Consider the following 20,853-nt stretch of genomic DNA (forward strand, 5'->3'; position numbering starts at 1 on the left):
TATCAATCTCAGGGACTACTTTTAGTCAAGGTTCTGAAGTCTTCGTATTTTCTAAAGCGATCAACAGTTGCTTCAGTCTAGTGATTAATTCAGTCTGCTCATCTATGGTAAAGTCTTTGTAGGAGTCGAGCAGAAAGAGCTCTTCAGGTAGATTATCACATTTCTTTTGATTAACAGCGTTGTTAATTGGTATATGAGTTATATTCTCCGACAGTCGAGAATAAGTCTTTACCAAGGGATACTGATTCTCTAAGTTTGATTGTGGAGTATTCTCTAATTTTCCAATTGTCTTTGTCATAGTTTGTCTAGTAGATATCTTTAGGTGAGGTAGACAAAGGCTTTGAGGTGATGCCTGATTTTCAAAGACTCTTGCTAACTCAATATGATGGGATGCCAGGAAGAGTCTTTCTTCATATAGACAATTTACAGCGGTGGAAGTGTGAAAAGTTACTAATGCTTTAATTGACATATAATTAGAAGAAAGGTAGTGTACTGATTTAATTACATTAAATTGAATCATACCTGGCAGTAGAGATTCGAAGAATTGCCAAAAATGTTGTCTTCGACCTCTATGATTGAGCCAGCTAGTAGGTTTTGTAAGATTCAGTATAACCAGTTTTTCTTTATTTAACACAAGCTTCCATAGGTCTGTGTTCGAATTCATTGTTCTGTCTCCATTAGAATATTGGGAGAGATCAAGTTGGTCTTGAATTGCCTCTGCTATCGATCTTTTATCTTCACTAGGGGATTGTTGTGTATACTGGGAGCGATGCAATTGATCTATCGATCTTTTATCTTCACTAGAGGATTGTTGTATATACTGGGAGCGATCCAATTGATCAGGAATTTCCTCTAATGTAGGTCTTGGGAAATCTTCACAGCATATATCGTCAGTAGGAGAGACGGTGATCACATCCACTGAGAGGCTATCACTCAAGTTTTTTGTTTCTGGCTTTTTAAGTTTCCTCTTCTTCTTTTTCTTTTTCACTTTTCCTGAGGATTTTGGAGTGTCCAGTAGAGTAAAAAGCTTCCCAAAATTCATATGTGATTTGCATTTTAGTCTGTGGTTCTTAGTTTTTTTACTCTTATTTTCGTGTAGCTTTTGTTGTTGTTTATTAGTTGTATTGTTACACATACAGAGTTTCGAGCCCATAATCATAGTTTGAGAACTCTGAGATGTTCGAGTTGGAGACGTGTTCTAAAGGAGGCAGTAATAAGACCTTTGTTGAAAAAACCCTCCTTGGACCCCTTATTATTAGGTAACTACCGCCCAGTCTCCAATATCCCTTTTCTTGGCAAGATAATAGAGCGGGTGGTGACTGCCCAGCTCCAGGGATTTTTGGATGAAACGGATTATCTAGATCCTTCTCAATCTGGTTTCAGGCCAGGCCATGGAACTGAGACGGCCTTGGTCGCCTTGGTTGATGACCTTCGCAGAGAACTGGACAGGGGGAGTGTGTCCCTGTTAGTTTTACTGGACCTCTCAGCTGCTTTCGATACCATCGACCATGGTATCCTTCTGGGCCGCCTCGCTGGGATGGGCCTTGGAGGCATGGTACTACGGTGGCTCCGGTCCTTCCTAGAAGAACGAACCCAGAAGGTGGTTATGGGGGATGCCTGTTCGACCCCTTGGCCATTGACCTATGGGGTCCCACAGGGTTCGGTTCTGTCCCCCATGTTATTTAATATCTACATGAAACCGCTGGGAGAGGTTATCCGGAGTTTTGGGGTTCGGTGCCACCAATATGCAGATGACACCCAACTCTATCTCTCCTTTCCGCCTGATGAAACCAAGGAGGCTGTCCAGACTCTAAACCAATGCCTGATATAAGTGATGGACTGGATGGGGGCGAACAAGCTGAGATTAAATCCTGACAAGACAGAGGTGCTCCTTGTCAATTGGAAGGCGGATCAGGGAATAGGGATTCAACTTGTGCTGGATGGGGTTACACTCCCCCTGAAATCACAGGTTCGCAGTTTGGGGGTGCTCCTGGACTCGGCTTTGAACCTGGAGGCGCAGGTCTCTGCTGTGGCCGGGAGTGCCTTCGCTCAATTAAGATTGGTGCGCCAACTGCGTCCGTTCCTTGATCTGTCAGACTTGACCACAGTAACACATGCCTTAGTGACATCCCGTTTAGACTACTGTAACGCACTCTACGTCGGGCTGCCCTTGAAGACTGCTCAGAAACTGAAATTGGTACAAAGAGCTGCAGCCAGAATGTTGACTGGGGCGGGTTATAGAGATCATACAACCCCTATGCTGTATCAGCTCCATTGGTTGCCCATTTGTTTCCGGGCACAATTCAAGGTGCTCGTCTTGACCTATAAAGCCCTATACGGCTTAAGTCCAGGCTATCTGTCAGAGCGCTTCTCCCTCTATGAACCAGTCCAGACTCTAAGATCCTCCAGCGAGATCCTTCTTCTCACTCCTCCTTTTTCGCAAGTCTTTCTTACAGAGACACAGAATAGGGCTTTTTCGATCGCTGCCCCTAATCTGTGGAACTCTCTTCCTAGCGAGGTTCGGCTGGCCCCTTCATTATCGGCCTTTCGTGCACAGGTGAAGACTGCTCTATTCAGACGGGCTTTTAATTATAGTAGTTAGTTTTTAACTTACTTTGTATCTAACTCACTTAAATTGTTTAAATTGAATATAGTGATGTTTTTTTAACTGTTTCTGTTTTATTGTAAGCCGCCCTGAGTTCCTTTGAAAATAGGGCGGGGTATAAATGTTTAAAATAAATAAATAAATAAAATATTCAACAAAGTCCTATTCAGAATAGATCCACTGAAATTAATGAACTTAAGTTAGTCATATCTTTTGACTTCAGTGGGTCTACTCTGAGTAGGACTAGCACTAAATACCACTTAATGTTTTAGAAACATAATTGCTGTAAGTCTTAGATATTCAACACTTACGTTGTTCTCCTAAAGTCTTTTTGAAGTGTAGGATATTCTGGCATCTTCCTAATGTCTTCCCAGTCTTTATCTTTGATAAGAAAAAACAATTGGCAAATATTAAAGTATAAGAAGAAGTGATTAAACAAATACTTGCTTAGTTACTCCCCAGTCATAAGAATTAAATTTACTGAAAAAATGCATATCAAGGATTTTCATAGGACTCCTTCATGACATTAAATTACCTGCAGGAAATCCCATTACACTGAATATGCGATCGAGTTGATCGTGATGGAAAGGATTGCTCGTTTTGATGTCTTCCTGACGACAGTGAAAGATAGGTTCTGAAGTCAATAGCTCAGCAAATATGCAGCCGATGGCCCATATATCTAGGAAAGATGATTACAGGTGAAATCTAAGTGTCCTCATTTATTTTTTTCACTGAAGTATGATACCTCTAATGTTCATCACCAATGATATAATAAAACATACAGTGAACGCACATACACAAAAATTGGAGTTGTTGCGTTACAACTAGATGAAACAAACGGCCATGTAAATTCCACTTGAAGACACACTTTCACAATCAGACGTACAGAACCGATTCAAAGCTTCTGATCTCTGACGACAAACAAAAGCTATTCTACTGATGATTTAAAATATATTCAAATAAACTCAAAGCAAACTGCAAAAACCTCTATTAGCACACTATCACACTAACAGAAAACAAAAGAGCAGCATGTTCTTTTCAAAGATCATTTCCAGGATCAGGACCTAAATAGCCAAAAAATATTTTTGAAATACATCTTACACCACCACCAACAGACTTGTTAGTCATTTGCTACCCAAAGATTTCCAAGTGACTTACAACACTGTTAAAAATAAATAAATATATTTGTGTATATTGTATTTTAGCAGTATTTTAAAAGAAAAATACCGTACATTTGACCTATGTGAGCTATATGATAAGACAGGGGTGGGGAACTTTTTTATGTCGAGGCCTGCATTCCCTCAGGAAAATCTCTTGGTGACATACCGGGGTAGACAAGAAGAGAGCAAGTGGTGGGCAAGCCAAAGGCAAAAGGGGGCTACCCCTCCCCCTCCCCCTCCTCAGCTGCTACCTCCTGAAAGCTGCCCCTCTCCCCATACAGCCATTAGGCTTCAGAAGAGAAGGTCCCATTCACGTGTATGGGAGTTTCCCCCCAAACTTAATCAACATGCAAGGGGGCCAAGGAGGGGAAACTATAGGCTGCATCTGGCTGGAGGTTCTTTACTGTTGCAGTTAAGGGAAAAAGCTCTAGTTGTAATTACCCCTAAGGGAAGACAAAAAAAAAAAACTTCCAAAGCAACTTATGAAGGCATCTCTTGCTCTGAGGAACTGAAAAGGAAGGAACATTCCCAGTCTATTTTTCGACATGCTAGACTAAAAACAGAGGCTTCCAAGGTAGCATGGCACAGCTTTATTTATTTTAAAAGTACTGGAAAGATGAACACTAGGATTAAAATATAGGAACTAGAATCCAAAGTTAAACAGAAGAGGCATACCAGAGAAGGCATGCCAAAGAGAACTGAAGGAAATGGGGGGTATGCTTACCATGGTGAGAGCAGTGCAGACATTTGACTGATGGCTTTGAGAGGTGCAAATAAGTACACACACAAAAAAAGCTGCAGGTAAGCAGCAATATTGAGAAACTTGTGCCTGGAGGCCTTGAACATGGCAAAACTGATTTGTGTGCAAGTCACCCCATCCCTACTAATTCTGTGTACATCCTCAGTGTCCATGTCTGGTTCTTTATGTTTGTACGTGGTATGAGAATGAGCGCATGTGGCCACATCTACCACTGACACAAGGGTCACAAGTGGCCAAGGGTGAATGTGGCCCTCAGACTGAGACAGGCTAGTTATCCCTGAGACAGATCATGCATCTTCCAAAAGGCAACAGAAATCACATTTTTTAAAACACACACACACACAAAATCTTGCAACACTAGACTCAACTAACTAATCAAGGCTTGCATCAACTACAGCCATTACTAGCTATGCAGTAAGATAATAAAGCAGGGTTGCTTGTTTTCAGTTTAAAGTAAATTTGGAACGAAAACCCTACCAATTGGTGGAACACTTCACATAGCAAGAGGGCTGACAGTTATCAATCACAGTTCTTGGATCACACTTTCAGCTCTTCAGCATTTTCAAGGCACTCGTTTATCAGCTGTTCTGAAGTATTCCCAACATACCTTGTCTGAAACAGTTATATCATAACAGAATGAAAGACACAGGTCGTGTTTTGCAGGTACTGAAATTAGCTCTCGTGTTAAATTATTCTAGAGTCTACCATGTACATGGTCACCACTGAACATGGTGTAAATAAAACTCAAGGCACTAGCCAGGCAATTTTGCCCATAATAATAAGATACCACAATGAAATAGCCTTTACTAGGGCTAGTATTAAGGTGTCTCATTTATATACTTTGGAAATAATCAGGGTGTAATCCTAACAGGCACTACCAAGTTTCATTGATTTCAATGGGAGAGCTAAGCACATAGATTAGTTTACTGAAATCAATACAACTTAAGAACATTTAATTTTGCCTGGATTGTGCACTTAGTTTTTTATTCTGTGCATCCATTATACAATTCTACATATTCAAAAATGGGAAAGAGTTGTCAGAAAAACACTATGAATAATAAGGAAGAGCTAGAACTATTTTTACAACATACAAAGGGCTCATCCACCCTGGAGTTTAATGTGGATATGAAGCTGCATGTGTGTCTATTTTTTTTATAATAAAAATTTGCAGTGTATGTCCTCCTCATCCAAGTGGCAGCCCGTACTTTTTCCTCCCCTGCTACATTTCGATTCTTCCGATCTGAGGATAATCCAATAAAGGAAGAACATCCAATATAAATTCGTTACCTGACTGTGGATGTGGTGAAATGCATTGCATGGGTGTGCTTTTTTACATGTGTTGTGACATTTCCCTGGGTGCCATCTATCACCACACACCCTACTTCCATCAGCTCAAAGGAAAGGATGCTGCCTGCTCTTTCCCACTGGTTGATGCTGAAGGCACATTCAATGGATTTGTATTTTAAAATCGGCTCCTTTGTGCATAAGAGCTCTTGCACAAAACAGTTGTATTTAAAAAAATGCCCTTGCAGGTACAGGAGGCAGGAAAGGAAAGGGAGGGGGAGGAAGTGTAAGCAACTCCCAATCTTTGCGTGGCTTGGAGCGACACATCATTTTTGACTGCTCTTCTTGTATACTGGAAAACTTGTTTCTTTTTAAAAATATATATGTTAAGGTATGGACACAGCTAAACAAATACCCGCACCCATGCCCACCACAGAGCTCAGGTTTCTGGAACTTATAGTGTGTGGAGAAGCAACAACACATAGTGCGAATACAGTATATTCCGCCAAGTGTTGTCTACTAGTGTGGACAGGAAACATCAAGACTGATTTCAAAGGCATAAAGAAGAAAGTGTTCATGTGTGGATGGTGTACAAATGTGCACACAGAAACACTGACCAACGTACGCATGAATGCCCTGCTATGGACACAGTCAAACTTATTGGCTAGGGCTGTTAACACACCATAGCCAGAGAGGCAAATTAAGCAACTGTGCAAATTTAGGATAAAGGGCAATGAGTCCAGGGCAGTAAACCTTCTTCAGTCTGAAAACTCAGCTAGTTATCCAATTAAAACTACAGTCAGAAACCGCTATAGATAAAACCAATTATTGTGGAACTATCAAGCATATTGCACAGAGTGTCTCACATATAAGACTACCTACATGAAAAAAGTGCACTTCTCTGCCACCATTGCGTCTGCTCAGTGTCATCCGGCAATGCTTTTCCGGGTGGTCAGGGTCTTTTGGACTCTGGCCCTATATTGAGCCCTCAGTCGCTTGTTGTGACATGTTTGCGAGGCACTTTGCAGACAAAATTGCTCATATTCGGACTGACTTGGTCTCCTCACTGACTAGTTGTGCCAGATGTCCGAGGCTTCCTCTGGTCATTTTTCTACGGATACATTTCAGCTTGTAAAGCCTGAGGATGTTGACAGGATTCGGGAAGAATCGAGGGGCACTACTTGTTCTCTTGATCCTTGCCCATCCTGGTTGATCAAATCTGCTAGAGTGGGAGTAGTTGATTGGTTGGCATATTTAATTAACACCTCCCTAAGGGAAGGTTCTATGCCAACATTTTTTCAATTTTTTTTAAGTGTTTTTAAATTTGTATATCTGTATATTTATTTTTAATGTGTTTAATTGTTGTAAACCGCCCAGAGAGCTTTGGCTATGGGGCGATATACAAATGTAATTAATAATAATAATAATAATAATAATAAACATTGTTGAAGGAGACTGTGATAAGACCTTTGTTTAAAAAGCCTTCGTTAGACCCTGTGGATCTTAACAACTTCCGCCCAGTCTCTAATCTCCCCTTTTTGGGTAAGGTGATTGAGAGGGTAGTTGCTGATCAGCTCCAAGTTTTCCTGGATGAATCGGTCTGGTCATGGGACAGAGACTGCCTTGGTCGCCCTGCTTTATGACCTATGCTGGGCATCAGACAGGGGGAGTGCATCCCTGTGGGTGCTGCTGGACCTCTCAGCGGCCTTCAATACAATCGACCATGGTATCCTTCTAGGCCGTCTAGCTGGGATGGGATTGGCAGGCACTGTTTTATGGTGCCTCCAGTCCTACCTGATGTACAGGACCCAGAAAGTGGTGCTGGGAGACTACTGCTTGTCCCCTGGCCATTGTCCTACGTACGGGGTACCGCAGGGTTCAATTCTGTCTCCTATGATCTTTAACATTTATATGGGGAGAGGTCATCCAGACATTTGGAGTACAATGTCATCAATATGCTGATGATGCTCAACTCAATCTTTCCCTACCACCTGATTGCAGGGAGGGAGTGCTCATCCTAAACCAGTGCCTGGAGGCTGTGAAGGGCTGGATGTCGGCTAACAAACTGAAACTTAATCCAGACAAGATGGAAGTGTTGCTGGACAAGGGGAAAACTGTGCCAGTGATAGGGTTGCAACTTATTCTGGATAGGGTTGCACTCCCCTTGAAGGAGCAGGTCTGCAGTTTGGGAGTCCTCCTGAATCCTGCCCTGCTGCTTGACTATCAGGTGGCTGCAGTAGCCAGAAGTGCTTTTGGCCATCTCAAAATGGTCTACCAGTGGCTTCTGTTCCTGGAAGCAGTTGACTTGGCCACAGTGACACATGCATTGGTGACATTGAAGCTTGATTACTGTAACACACTCTATGTGGGGCTGTCTTTGAAAAAGGTCCAGAAATTACAGTTGGTTCAAAATGCAGCAGTCAGAATGTAAACTGGAGCACAATGCAGGGATCATATCACCCCTGTGCTTTATCGACTCCACTGGCTCCCAATTTGTTTCCGGGCCCAATTCAAACTGCTGGTTCTGACCTTTAAAGCCCTAAACGGCCTTGGACCAATGTACCTGAGGGACCTCTTAAGCCCATATGTACCTGCCCGGAATTTAAGATCATCTGTCTCGGGTCTCGTCTGCATGCCTAGAGTGAAAAATGTTAGACTGAGAGGCACGCAGAAGAGCCTTTTCAGCTGTGGCCCCCAAGCTTTGGAATACCCTACCTCAAGAAGCCCGCTCTGCTCCCTCCCTGATGGTTTTCCGGAGACTTCTGAAAACGATCTTGTTCAGGAGAGACTTTGGGAGGGAATGAAGGTAGAGCCTGACACTGATTTTATGCCTTCTATGTTAATTTTTACCTCAGTAATCCCTTCAGTACCACTCCCTATATATGCATGTATGTGTGTGTGTGTATGTATATATATTATTTTATGTATTTTAATTGCATTTTATGTATTTTAATGTTTTTGTGATTTTTATTGTGTATAATTTTATTATGTACAGGCTCGATTTTATTGTAAGCTGCTCTGAGTGCCCTTTTATAGGGTAGAAAGGAAGGATAGAAATATTTTAAATAAATAAATAAATAATAAATACATGAGTGGCTTTAAGTCGTGGGCATGTGCTCACCACAATGAACTCCTGGTTCTCAGAGAAAGGTTAGTTCCATTGAGGCCAATGTAGACAACCTGGAGAAAGATACGTAGACAAAACCTTCTGGAATGTGACAGAAACATCTTGCTCCCAAGCTGATAATCGTCTGCTGTCACAGAAGGTGAGAGCCTCAGGAAAGTAAGGCATCTTTTTGAGAAAGAGGAAAACAATTCTTTAGAAAAGACCCATTGCTTGGGTAACAAACTGATATCCTCTCAAAGCAAGGATATGCCTCCAGAATTGGCCGGGGGGGGGGGGCTTCCAGCAACTGGTGATATTATCACAAGGAATGCAGAAAGATGAGTTTGTGATGTGATATGCTTAACATGTTACATATATATATATATATATTATTTGGGAATATACATAGAAAAAGTGTATTTTAAATATTAACGTAGTTCAAAGACCATATATACAAAGACTAATACTTTACATATGTGTTTGTTTTCAGTCTGTCGCTATCCATTTACAATACAAATACAATACATATTACTTAACATTAGTTATTTGATTATAATTAATTAACAAGTTGACAGATCTCAAATCAAGGTATTGAAGAAAAACTATTGTAGCCATAAACTCTTAAAGGCAGTTGGAACCTGTATTGATGCTGTTGTTTTGTTTATATATGTAATAAAACACGACCATTCTGTAGCAAAACTATCTTTTTTCTTTTGTCCTCTTACTACTCTCAGACGTTGAGTGAGTTTCTCTGTAAGCGCTATTTCCCTTACTATACTGTACCATTTCCTAATGTTTAATCCTTTTGCCTCCTTCCAGCATTTAGCTATCAACATACGTGCTGCTATTAGGAGATACTCAGTTTGCTTTTTGTGTAATATGGTTTGATTTTGACCATCAAATTTATTCAGTAATGCCAATTCCGGTGTTTTTATTACTTTCGTTCCTGTTATATTGGATATTTCTTCAAAGACCTCCATCCAGAATCTTTGAATACGTTCACATTCCCACCACATGTGAACATAAGATCCTCGTACTCCACATCCTCTCCAGCACAATGGTGAGTAGGACTTGTTTATCCTTGCTATTCTGGATGGTGTTAAGTACCATTTTTGTAATATTTTAAGTGATATTTCTATGTATTTAGCTGATGTGGCTTTAAAGTGAATTTTCAATTTTTGTCCAATATTCTTGATAAATTTTAATATGTTTTTTAATAATGTTTTTAACCTTTTTTAAAAGTTGTTTTTAAAAAAATGTTTTTAACGCTGTTTTGTTTTAATGTATTTTAAATCTGTTTTTATGATATTTTAAAGTGTTTTTAGCCATTTGTTAGCCGCCCTGGGCTCCTGCTGGGAGGAAGGGCAGGATACAAATTAAATAATAAATAAATAAATAAAATGTGTGTGTTGACCGCATGGCAAGACAGTACAGGAAGAGTGAGCACTCATGTTGCACGTCAGCCCCAGTGAAGTTGGAAAATATAGCCATGCAATCCTAGAAACAAATTTAAGTTGCTAGGTAGGATGTTGAAATCCAGGATCTCCAAGATAGCATTCTCAGAAAAGCTACTGTTCCACATGTAGGGCCAACTAAACAGGCTAAGCTCAGAGGTCTGAATGTGTGGGTGAAACATGTGGTGTTGGAAGGAAGAGTTCAGATCTGTTGAATACCAGAGAACATTTTGGAGCAAGGCCCACTTTTATAAATTACAAAGGGATGGACTCAAAGAAGATGGTCTGCATGTGAGCCAAAAACAAAATCAATACTGACAGGACATGGGTTCTATAGGTAGGTGGGTCATCTTGTATTCTCCTTAAAAGGATAAAGTAAATGGGGGTATTCCTGGATTCAGCTTTGTCACTGGAGGTTCAGACAGCGGGAAGGAATGCCTTTCCTCAGCTTGGACTACTGTGCCAGCAGCATTCTTTCCTAAACAGCATGAGCCTAATCAGAGTTATCCATCCTTTGGAAACATCTAGGATTGTCTGCTATAACATGCTGTATGTGGGACTGCCTTTGAACACTGTTTGGTAATTTCAGTTAGTTCAAAACACAGCTGCCAAGCTGCTGATTATGGTTGGTTGTTGGGATCATATCTCACCAGTATTGAAATAATTTAACTGGCTTCCAATCTGTTTCGAAGAACAATTCAAAGTGCTGCTGTTTACCTTTAAAGATCCATATGGCTTAGGATCCTGGTACCTGAGGGAAAGCCAACTCTCACAGCTATACCTATACATAGAGATTCCTGACCATTTTTAGAGGCTCACCTCCACGTGCCCCTACCAGGTAAGACATGTGGTCACCAGGGAGAGCCTTCTCAGTGATGGGACCCTGTTTGTTTAATTCCCTCCCAGAGAGGCTTGTCTGGCACTAATATTGCTATCCTTCTGGCACCAAGCAAATACGTTTTTGTTCTCCAAGGCTTTTAAACATATTTTAATGTATTTTTCCATTTAACATGTTTGCTACATTTTAATTATCTTAATTTTGTAAGCCATCCCAGGTTCTGCTGAATGTGTGTGTGATATGAAAAACAAGATAACATAATGAACAGTTACAGACCTTATCTGACATTTTTCCTGCAAATATATTTGTTATGCTTTCCCTCCATGCTGATCTGCAAAAGAATTGCTTATGAATTCACAAGCTATTAAAAATAATATACGTTCTCTTATTAGGGCTGTGTAATATAGATTCAAATGGTATTTATTATAAAGAGATTTCAAGCTGTAGCTTGAGATTTGCATCATACCACAGAAAGAATGTGCATGTATTAAGCATTCTGTAGTTGCAAGGGGTTATATGATTAACTCATTAACTTTTTTAAGAAGTATTCGTAATGCTAGAGGCAAGTCTGGACTCAAGAGGTACATGAACAATTATAGTTATTATGTCTTCAGGGTTGTCCTCCTTGCCATGAATCTTCATATGACTATCCTGGCATAGGTATCTGTCTGATCACGTCTTATCATGGCTTTTAATACTACATTTCTGAACAAAGTTGTATCATACCTTCTTTGATGTCCCCTCACATACATGAAACATTCTTGTCACTGGACAATAACCACCGTCCCGAGTCTTCCTGCAATTTTTTGGTACACTTTGGTTTTCAGTTTATCATGTACATCCACATACATTTGCCCTGGATGTTCTTTTGTTACAGGGGTTTCACATTTTCGGAGCAACCAAACTGCTATATTTAGGAAAGTGTGATCTCCCAAATGATGCATGTTTGTGATTGCAGCTTGTGGCCTGGATGACTCATGAAGTGAGAGGTTGCGGCAGTTCTGCAAGGCCTCCCTTTCCTCTTAGGCTGTGTGATGGTGGTTGGGGGCAGGTGAAAGGGCTCAGGAAAGGAAGCAAACAGATGGGAGAGCAAAACAGGTGGGACAGCAAGCGAGTGGGCAGCCGTGGCGGCAGCCTAGACAAGCTGCAGAGCCAGCTCCAGAAACGCATCAGCATTGCTACGATGAGGCCTCCACGTCCTCCATGCTGTGTGGTAATGGTAGGGAGCAGGTGGGTGGAAGAGCAAGCGAATGAGCAGGTGGAAGAACAAGCAAAGGAGCAGGCAGGACAGCAGCGGTGGCCTGGGCAAGCCATGGAGCTGGCTCGTGGGAGGCCTCAGCATTGCTACAGCAAGGCCTTCCTTTCTTCCAGGCTGCGCCGGGTATGTGTGTGCCCATCCGAGGTGTCCATGCAGCCCACTTCCCACCACTAACACCAGGAAAGCTTCCCCAGCTAATAGAAACAGTGGAGGAGGAGGCGGGACCGGCTCAGGTGAATTGCAGAAGAATTACAGGCTGGTCTAAAGGGGGGGGAGGGAGAGGCTCAGCCAGGTCTAACCCTCCTCCCCACATACTAACTCATTACATCAGTAGTGGAAAAGATTTTTGCTCCCACTGTGTGGGCTAACTTTGACAGGTGGGTGGGGCAGGTGAGCGGAATGAGTGGGGGAATGGCAAACAGAATAAGCAGGGGGGCAAAGCCCCCCTAGTAAAAACAATTTTACAAGTAGTTTAGAGGTTGTGAACTCCCCTGCTCAAGCATCCTAATGCAAACATAACCCTTTTTGTAACAGTGTGACCAACCACCTCACTGCTTTGCCATCATTTGGATGAACTTCTGGAATCCCATTATTTAATGTATTTGTGTGTTTTCTCAAGCACTGCTCCACCCAGAATTCCTGTTACAGTGCATTACACAGAATATCTAGACAAGCAACTTTCAAAATACATACAATAGAACACGTATCTCATGGAATTTACATTTGAAACAAAGAAAAGAAGGGCTGGTGCACAATAGCAAGTCTACAAGAGATTAAAACGGAACAGCCCACTGATTGTATTTAGTATTTATAATGGTACAGACAAATTTAATGGGTCACTGTAACTGGAGAGCATGTATATGTGTGGAAAGGATGAAGTAGAGTTGGTGAGCACTTCTGCTGATCACATGAACCCTCAGTAACAAACTCAAATACTAAATTAATCTGTGAAAATATTGCCATTTAACAAAATAAGAGAACTACTTTTAGAATCCTATACAGGTAATTTCTCTTAGTTCTGAAAGTAATCTCGTTAATTTTTAAAAAGGGATGTGGAACCTATGGCTTTCTAGATGTTGCTAGACTATAGCCCCCATCAACCCTTGAACACTGACCGCTCAGGATGAGGCTGCTGGGAGTTTATTTATTTATTATTTGATTTATATCCTGCCCTTCCTCCCAGCAGGAGCCCAGGGCGGCATTATAATTTATTTATACACCACTTTTTGACTCAAAGGACCCCAAAGCAATAGAAGATACAGTAAGAGTATAATCAATCAATCAATCAATCAATCAATCATCAAAACAATATAACACAGCAAAATCACAAAATATCTGATAATGGCCTACCTCCACAGTGAACTAGTCAATTAAGGCTATTTCACTCAATCCAGTCACTGTTTTTCACCTCAGCATCCAGCCTTGTACCTACTATTCCCCTCTCACTACATTAGAGTGAACAAGCAAACCAGCCCTGTGTCCCAAATCTCCCTCTCATCAGGGTCCTGGCAGAGGGTAGCCCAGTGGAGGCCCCTCACTTAGTGCAAGTGGGGCACTGCCCATCCTACTCCCCCTGTCAAAGCTCTAGCCCAGCCCCTTCTCTGTACCTTACACTCATATTCAAAACATTGCCTCTCATTTAGAGACACCCTGGACTTGTTTCTGTCCTGTGCTGCCCAATACTTTCCAGACAGCACAGCCAATCATAATAATCACTATGCTCCCACCCCTGTTTCAAGGGGTAAAAAATATTTTTAAATAAAAAATTCCAGTGGGAGTGGTCAGAGAAGGCAGGGGACCCATCTGAACCTCCATTTTGATTTTCTCTTTGAATAAACTCTAGCCAAACAGGAGACCCTCAGATGTGCAATGAATGCTCCATAGAATTAGGGGAGAACTATGAAGAACCTTCCCAACCAATCAGATGCACGCATTTCATTCTGAGCCAATTAGATGCATGCATTTGTAAGCTCCTTGTTGCACTTCTCTCCATTTGCAATTAAAGCAGCAGCAAGCATAAACTTTTTTTCTTTTCTGTGGCTAGCCAGCCTACTGTTGAGCCCCAGCTCCCTCAGGAGGATCAAGGAGGGGGGCTGGATGAGTGTCAGTGCTGGCTGCCAGGGCAAGGGGAAGAATCAGAGGATGTTGAGACTTTCGAGGACAAGATGGGAGGGGGGTGTTTGACACTGTGCCAGTTCCCACGGACAGTTCTCCTGCCAAAGTAGACAGCACTCAACTTCCAGACACCCCCATAGAGCCGTTGGGGCATGTCTTGGCACATGCGCCAACTCCACCCCCCTGAGCTCCCCCCTTGGCACTTCAAGCGCTTCCCTGCCTCCGGAAGCCGAGTCGGCAGCTACTGAGACTGTATTGTCAGATGAGCCAGCGGAGGCATGCCCCCTTTTGCCCCATGCCAGATGCCGGGAGAAGTGCTTCGGTCAGAAGGAGGGTCTTTGAAGGAGTCAGAGATTACAGGTGAAGATTTTTCCTACTTAAGCCTGCTCCCCCCTGACCTGGGTGCTGACTCAACTTCCTTCACACGCTGCAGAGTTTACTTAGGTAGCCTAGTTAGGGACTGCAGTGAGTTGGCATAGTGTGCCTGTACTTTAATAAAACAGGAATTAATTCCATCCTCATCTCCGTCTCGTGAGTCTCACTCTGGGCAGGACACCTACCAGTCTTTGAAATCAGCAATTTCTCTCTCACTCTCCACATACACACACATACACATTTCAATGAGAGTTCTGTCAAACTACCACAAAAGCATGTTTGGCTGACATGGGGTGGGAGTTTCTTCATGGGCTGCACTGGATCCTTTTTATTGTTGGGGGAGGAGATTCTTGGTGGTAAACTGTAACCCCAAAATGTTTCTTCATGGGTTAGACTGGGCCCCAGAGCTTGGAAAAGTTACTTTTTAAACTACAACTCCCATCAGCCCCAGCCAGCATGGCCGCTGGATTGGGCTGATGGGAATTTATTTATTTATTTATTCGACTTATTAGTTGCTTATCTGGCTGAATTGTCAGCCACTCTAAGCGACGTACAAAGCAGAACATGCAAACATCAAAACATTAAGAGACTAACAATAAAAACTAACAATAACGGAAAAGCTAAAAAAACAGGAACAGCAAACAGCAAACAGAATTGTAGTTCAAAAAAGTAACTTTTCCAAGCTCTGCCTTTTATTTATTTAAATATGTGAAAATGTGAAATGGGCTTCTGCAAGATAATTAACTCACATTAGAAATAAGAGCAAGAACTTATAATTAATATGAATTAAATTGAAAAGCAGCACTTTGAAGATAACACAAACATCCTGGTATCGGTAATCAATTAGCAGGGCTTGTGTGGGGTTGTTGCACATCCCAATTTCACTTTGTGTGGGGAGTGGAACAGTGTCTTGACCAGATGTGGTTGATCAAAAGGGGAAGGGATTTTGAGTCCTGCTTGTATGAAACCTAAAGATTCTTTGTGTGAATGTCCGAGTGCCCATACCACTGGAGTACTAGAGGAACTTGTTGAACTTGCTGCTACAGTATTTCAAACCAATCGTATTGTCTGTGAGACCACACTGACTTAGACCATCTTGACTGTGAGTGCTGCAAGCCCCTCTCCCTGCTTGCTGGCCTGCTTCCACTGGCCTGGGAGGGTGGGACCCATGGGACCCTGACTGATTCAACTACAAAAGCTGCTACTACCTGAAGGTATCAGAGACCATCTTGATAGTGGGCTTTTGTTGAGGGCCATACCTAATTCTGGAGATTAGTTATTTTTACTGTTATTAGGATAATGTTTTTGTATTGTACTGTTGGACTTTAATTAAGAGAATTGTTTCATTTTGTGTATTTGATGAGATGTTCTCATTAACTTATTGTAGGTTTAAATTTTGTTTTGTGACTGAGTTAATTATGTAACTTTTTCATGCTGTAGGCTGCCTTGGCCATAGATTACTATGAAAAGGCGGCATACAGATAAACTGTGATGATCATATGGTGTGAAAGACTTCTTTTTCTAACGTTTTGGCTTCTTGTGTCTCCCCATGTGTCACATCTTTTTCTCCAAGCAATAGGAGCTTACAGTTTATAGGATTGGTTTTTTGTTTTGTTTTTTAAAAGAAACTCTGGAAATCTTTAGCCAATGACTATTATCCATGATACTTAAATACACTGCTCTAGGTCATGGAGGTTCTTTCTGCATACCAGGAAATAAGCCAGGCATAGCTTAAATAAAACATTACATTCCTGAACATAATATTTGTTGTTTTCTCCAAAGGAGAGATATAGTCTCGCATATGTAACAGTTAATCAATAAAATTACGGTCCCAGATGCGTATCCTATGCCCAGGGTAGACGCAATGTTAGAGTTATTGGGGGCAGCAACCATTATCTCTACGTTAGACCTCTGTAAAGGATTTTGGCAAATGGAACTAGACGAGCAATCCAGAGCCAAAACTGCCTTCAGTACACCAAATGGGTTACATGAGTTTGTGACCTTACCCATGGGACTAAGGAACTCACCAAGTTCGTTTCAGAGGCTAATCAATACTGTGTTGCAAGGCATGTCAGATTTTGCAGTGGCCTATATCGACGACGTGGCCATTTTTAGCAAGTCGGTGCCTGAGCATGTCCAACACCTGACCACAGTATTAGAGGCATTAAGAAAAGCAGGCCTCACAATAAAAGCTAAGAAATGCCAGTTTGGGCTAAAGGAAGTAATCTATTTAGGACATAAGGTGGGGAGTGGGAAAATCACCCCCTTATGGAGCAAGGTGGAGACAATACAAGCGTGGCCTATCCCCTTAACCAAAAAGCAAGTTAGGGCATTTCTAGGTGTGGCTGGTTTTTATAGGAAGTTTGTGAAAAATTTTGGGGAAATCGCAACCCCCTTGCATGAATTGACAAAGAAAAAGTGTTCTGAGCGTGTGGTATGGATGGATGAATGTCAGAAGGCTTTTGATCTGCTGAAGCAAGCCTTGTGCCAAGGACCCATATTAATAGCACCAGACTATGAGCAACCATTCATCGTGGCTACAGATGCGTCAGACCTCGTGCTGGGAGTCATCTTGCTGCAGGAGAGAGAAGGCACCAGACATCCAGTGGCGTATCTGAGTCGCAAGCTGACGCCGAGGGAGAAAAACTATTAGTCGGTCCAAAAGGAGTGCCTAGCGGTCGTGTGGGGACTGAATAAGTTGCGCCCATACGTGTGGGGACGAAGATTCACGGTAACAACGGATCATCGGGCCTTGTTATGGTTACAGACTATGAAAAACCATAATACTATGCTGCAGAGGTGGTCCTGGGCCCTACAAGACTATCAAGTGGACTTCCAGTTCATCAAAGGCAAGAACAATGTATTGGCCAATGGACTGTCAAGGCAGGTGGCTGGGACTGCAGTGACGTGACCAGACGGAGGAACAAAGAAAGACATTTTCCCGAGAGAGACTTGTTTTATTTGTTAACGCGGCGTATGAATCCTGGAACAGGAATAATACTCTGCTGTTATTTTAAGGGGGGGGGAAATGTGATGATCCTGTATTAGTGTAAATATGGTAAGTGCTGTTTGTATAGGAGATACATGGTAAGTGGAATGAAAGAGGAGGGGGGAGTGAATGGGCAGTAGAATGCTGGATGATTGGCTGAGTGTTTAGAATGGCTGAGAGTATAAATGGAAGGATGACAGTTAAATCTGGGTGGACGGTGATCGTGAGTGGGTTGTTTTGGTGGGTTTTTGAGAGGAGATTGGGTGGAGAGTTGGTGGATGTGAGGAGAGTGTGGAGTTCGGATTAATACTAAGACCAGTACCTCAGGAATAGATGAAACCATATGCTTAAGCGCCTTTATAAAGAAATCTTGTTATCTCTGTTATTTAATAAATATATTTGGTTTACCAAAGGTCTGATCCTTGGCTGGGGTTTCACAGACCAGAAGGGAGGGTAAGGTAAATACCAAGGCTGAAGGGAAACAAATGGTGGCAGCGGTGAAGGGGAGAATATAACACCACAAGTATTCAGAGCAAACCAGAATTATCTGCATTGATACAAAGGGAGTGGGACAGCTTAAGCACTCAGTCACAGAGGTAACCTGATAGAGAGACTCAGGCAGAGTCTCTGGGAATACTGGTTATAGGACGTGACTGGTGGTGCTGCCTAGCAGCGGGATCTGTTGAGATCTGTGCTAGAGCGGGGAGAGAAACCATAAAAAAGGACAGTCCAGACTGGTGGAGTCCCTGGTGGTGCCTAGTGACAGGCAGTAACCACGAGCAGGTAGGAACCTGACAGGGAGAGCCAGGGAAGGGCGTCACATGTGGTAGCAGTAGCGGTGGGATACGAACAAATGAGACTACGTCACAGGTGTTGGCTGTAGCGGTGGTACGAATACTAGAGAATCCCTAACAGTGGTGTGACAAACAGAAATAACAAAACAAGATTATTTGTGAGAGTGACTGGCAAAGAGTGTGTGGCAAAGAGTGAGTGAACTCAAACACCATGGCTGAATATATAAAAAATGAAAAGAGAGGAGCTGGTGGAGAAGTGCATAACATTCAATTTACCTCACGAGGGTAAAGGGGTAGATGAATTGAGGGTAGCACTTATAGGATTTGCAACTGCCCAGCAAAAACAACCTGTCAGGGAAGAGACCCCAGAAGGATACTTAAGCAATCCCGCTTATATAGAGTATTTGAGAGAGAAGTTAAGATGGGAGGCTGAGGAAAAAGATAAACAGCGAGAGTTAGAAACTGAGAGATTGAGGAGGGAGGCTGAGGAAAAAGACAAGCAGAGGGTCTTTGAAATGGATGAGAAAGAAAAGCAGCGAGAGTTAGAAACTGAGAAGTTGAGAATGGAAACTGAGAGATTGAGGATTGAGGCGGATGAGAAAGAAAAGCAGAGGGAGTTGGAATTTGAGAGAATGAGTGGATGCTGAATTACAGGTAGAAAAGTTAAAATTTGAAAGAGAGAAGTTTCATTCTGATGAAACAAGAAAGGACAGAAATGAAACAAAAATAAAAATTACTCCAAAGGACTTTGCTGTCTATGAGCCTGGTCAAGATCCTCAAATTTATCTCACAACCTTTGAAAAGGCAGCTCAGTTGTGGGGGCTACCTGAAGATAAATACATGCAGTATTTATCAAACCTGATCAAAGGGGAATTGGCAGAGGTATACCAATATTTCCCCTCAGACAGGCCCGTCACCTATGCTGAGTTTAAAGAGGCAGTGTTTAAAAGATTCAGACTGGGACCTGACTATTTTAGAAAGTTATTCCGAAACTGTCAGATCCAAGCAGGGAGGTCTTTTGTTGAACTGGGAGCAAAGCTGATGGATATATTTGGAAAGTGGATGAGTAGTGCCAAAGCTCAGTCAGTGGAAGAGGTGAAAAGCCTCATGATACTGGATCAATTATACCATCAGTTACCACCAGAAATAAGGCTCCTGGTCAAAGACCGTTCCCCTACATCGGTGCAGGAGGCCGCAGAGATGGCGGATCACTTTGCCTCCAATAGAACTGGCTGGGTGGGGAAAACATCAAGAGATTTTAAACCCAGACCATATAGTGGCGGCAGAAAGGATGTGGTGCCACAGCGAGTGAGTCCTCCAGTAAAATCTGAAGGGCACAGGACACCCCAGAGCGGATCTGTGTACCCTAAAACAGAGGAGAAATTATGTTATAAATGTGGTAGACCGGGGCACCTGCGTTTTCAATGTGAGGTTGCCAACCCCATTAGTAATCCTGCTCAGACAAGGGCAGTAAAAATAGAACCAAAAGATCTAACCACGAAAAAGGTTCAGTTCTGCCAGATAAACTGGACAGAAGTAACAGACCTTGATTCAAGTCTGAGAGAGGAAGTGAGTGTACAAGGGGCAAATTATTGGGCATTGCTTGATACTGGTGCCGTTCAGACGTTACTGAGGCCAGATTTAATAAAATCTGAGGAAATATTACCTCAGGAAACGGTGACTATTCAAGGAGTGAGGGGTAGACCAGAAAGCTTGCCTATGGCCCTAGTGAAAATGGAGTGGAGAGGCCGAGAGGGCAAATATAAAGTAGGTATTAATGCCCAACAACAAGAACCAGTGATACTGGGAAGAGATGTTATGGGGGCACAAGGGAAAATATATGTGGTGACCAGACAGCAACTTGGCAGAGAAACAGAAGCCATGTTAAAAGGGGCTGAAGGAAACAGGGTGGAATCTGTTTGCGAGCCTCAGGTCACCATAGCAACCCTTGGCAGGCCTGCTGAAGGAGACAAACGGTATCAAATGGTCTCTGGGGAAGAGACAAAGCATTTCAGAGAAGAACTTAATACCAGTTTGAAGCAAATAAAGGAGCAATCCCTGACCCAACAGATTCCTTTCACTGACAAACTGAGGAATCAAGTTGTGTGTGAGAAT

The 20,853-nt window shown here is 42.3% G+C and overlaps 1 protein-coding gene across 9 annotated transcripts in view; it reads right to left on the reverse strand.

Annotated features, from left to right (window-relative positions):
• CDK19 (cyclin dependent kinase 19) overlaps nucleotides 1-20,853 on the reverse strand; it is a 183,507-nt gene that overhangs the window by 20,410 nt on the left and 142,244 nt on the right. For all 9 annotated transcript variants that reach the window (XM_061623616.1, XM_061623620.1, XM_061623614.1 and 6 more), the window contains 2 exons: nucleotides 3,141-3,284; nucleotides 2,917-2,986 (listed from right to left, as the gene is read on the reverse strand). In XM_061623616.1, the coding sequence (XP_061479600.1) occupies nucleotides 2,917-2,986; nucleotides 3,141-3,284 (214 nt within the window). The remainder of the gene's footprint in view (nucleotides 1-2,916; nucleotides 2,987-3,140; nucleotides 3,285-20,853) is intronic.

This window comes from Rhineura floridana, chromosome 4 (genome assembly GCF_030035675.1).
Source record: "Rhineura floridana isolate rRhiFlo1 chromosome 4, rRhiFlo1.hap2, whole genome shotgun sequence".
Classification (NCBI taxonomy): Eukaryota; Metazoa; Chordata; class Lepidosauria; order Squamata; family Rhineuridae; genus Rhineura; species Rhineura floridana.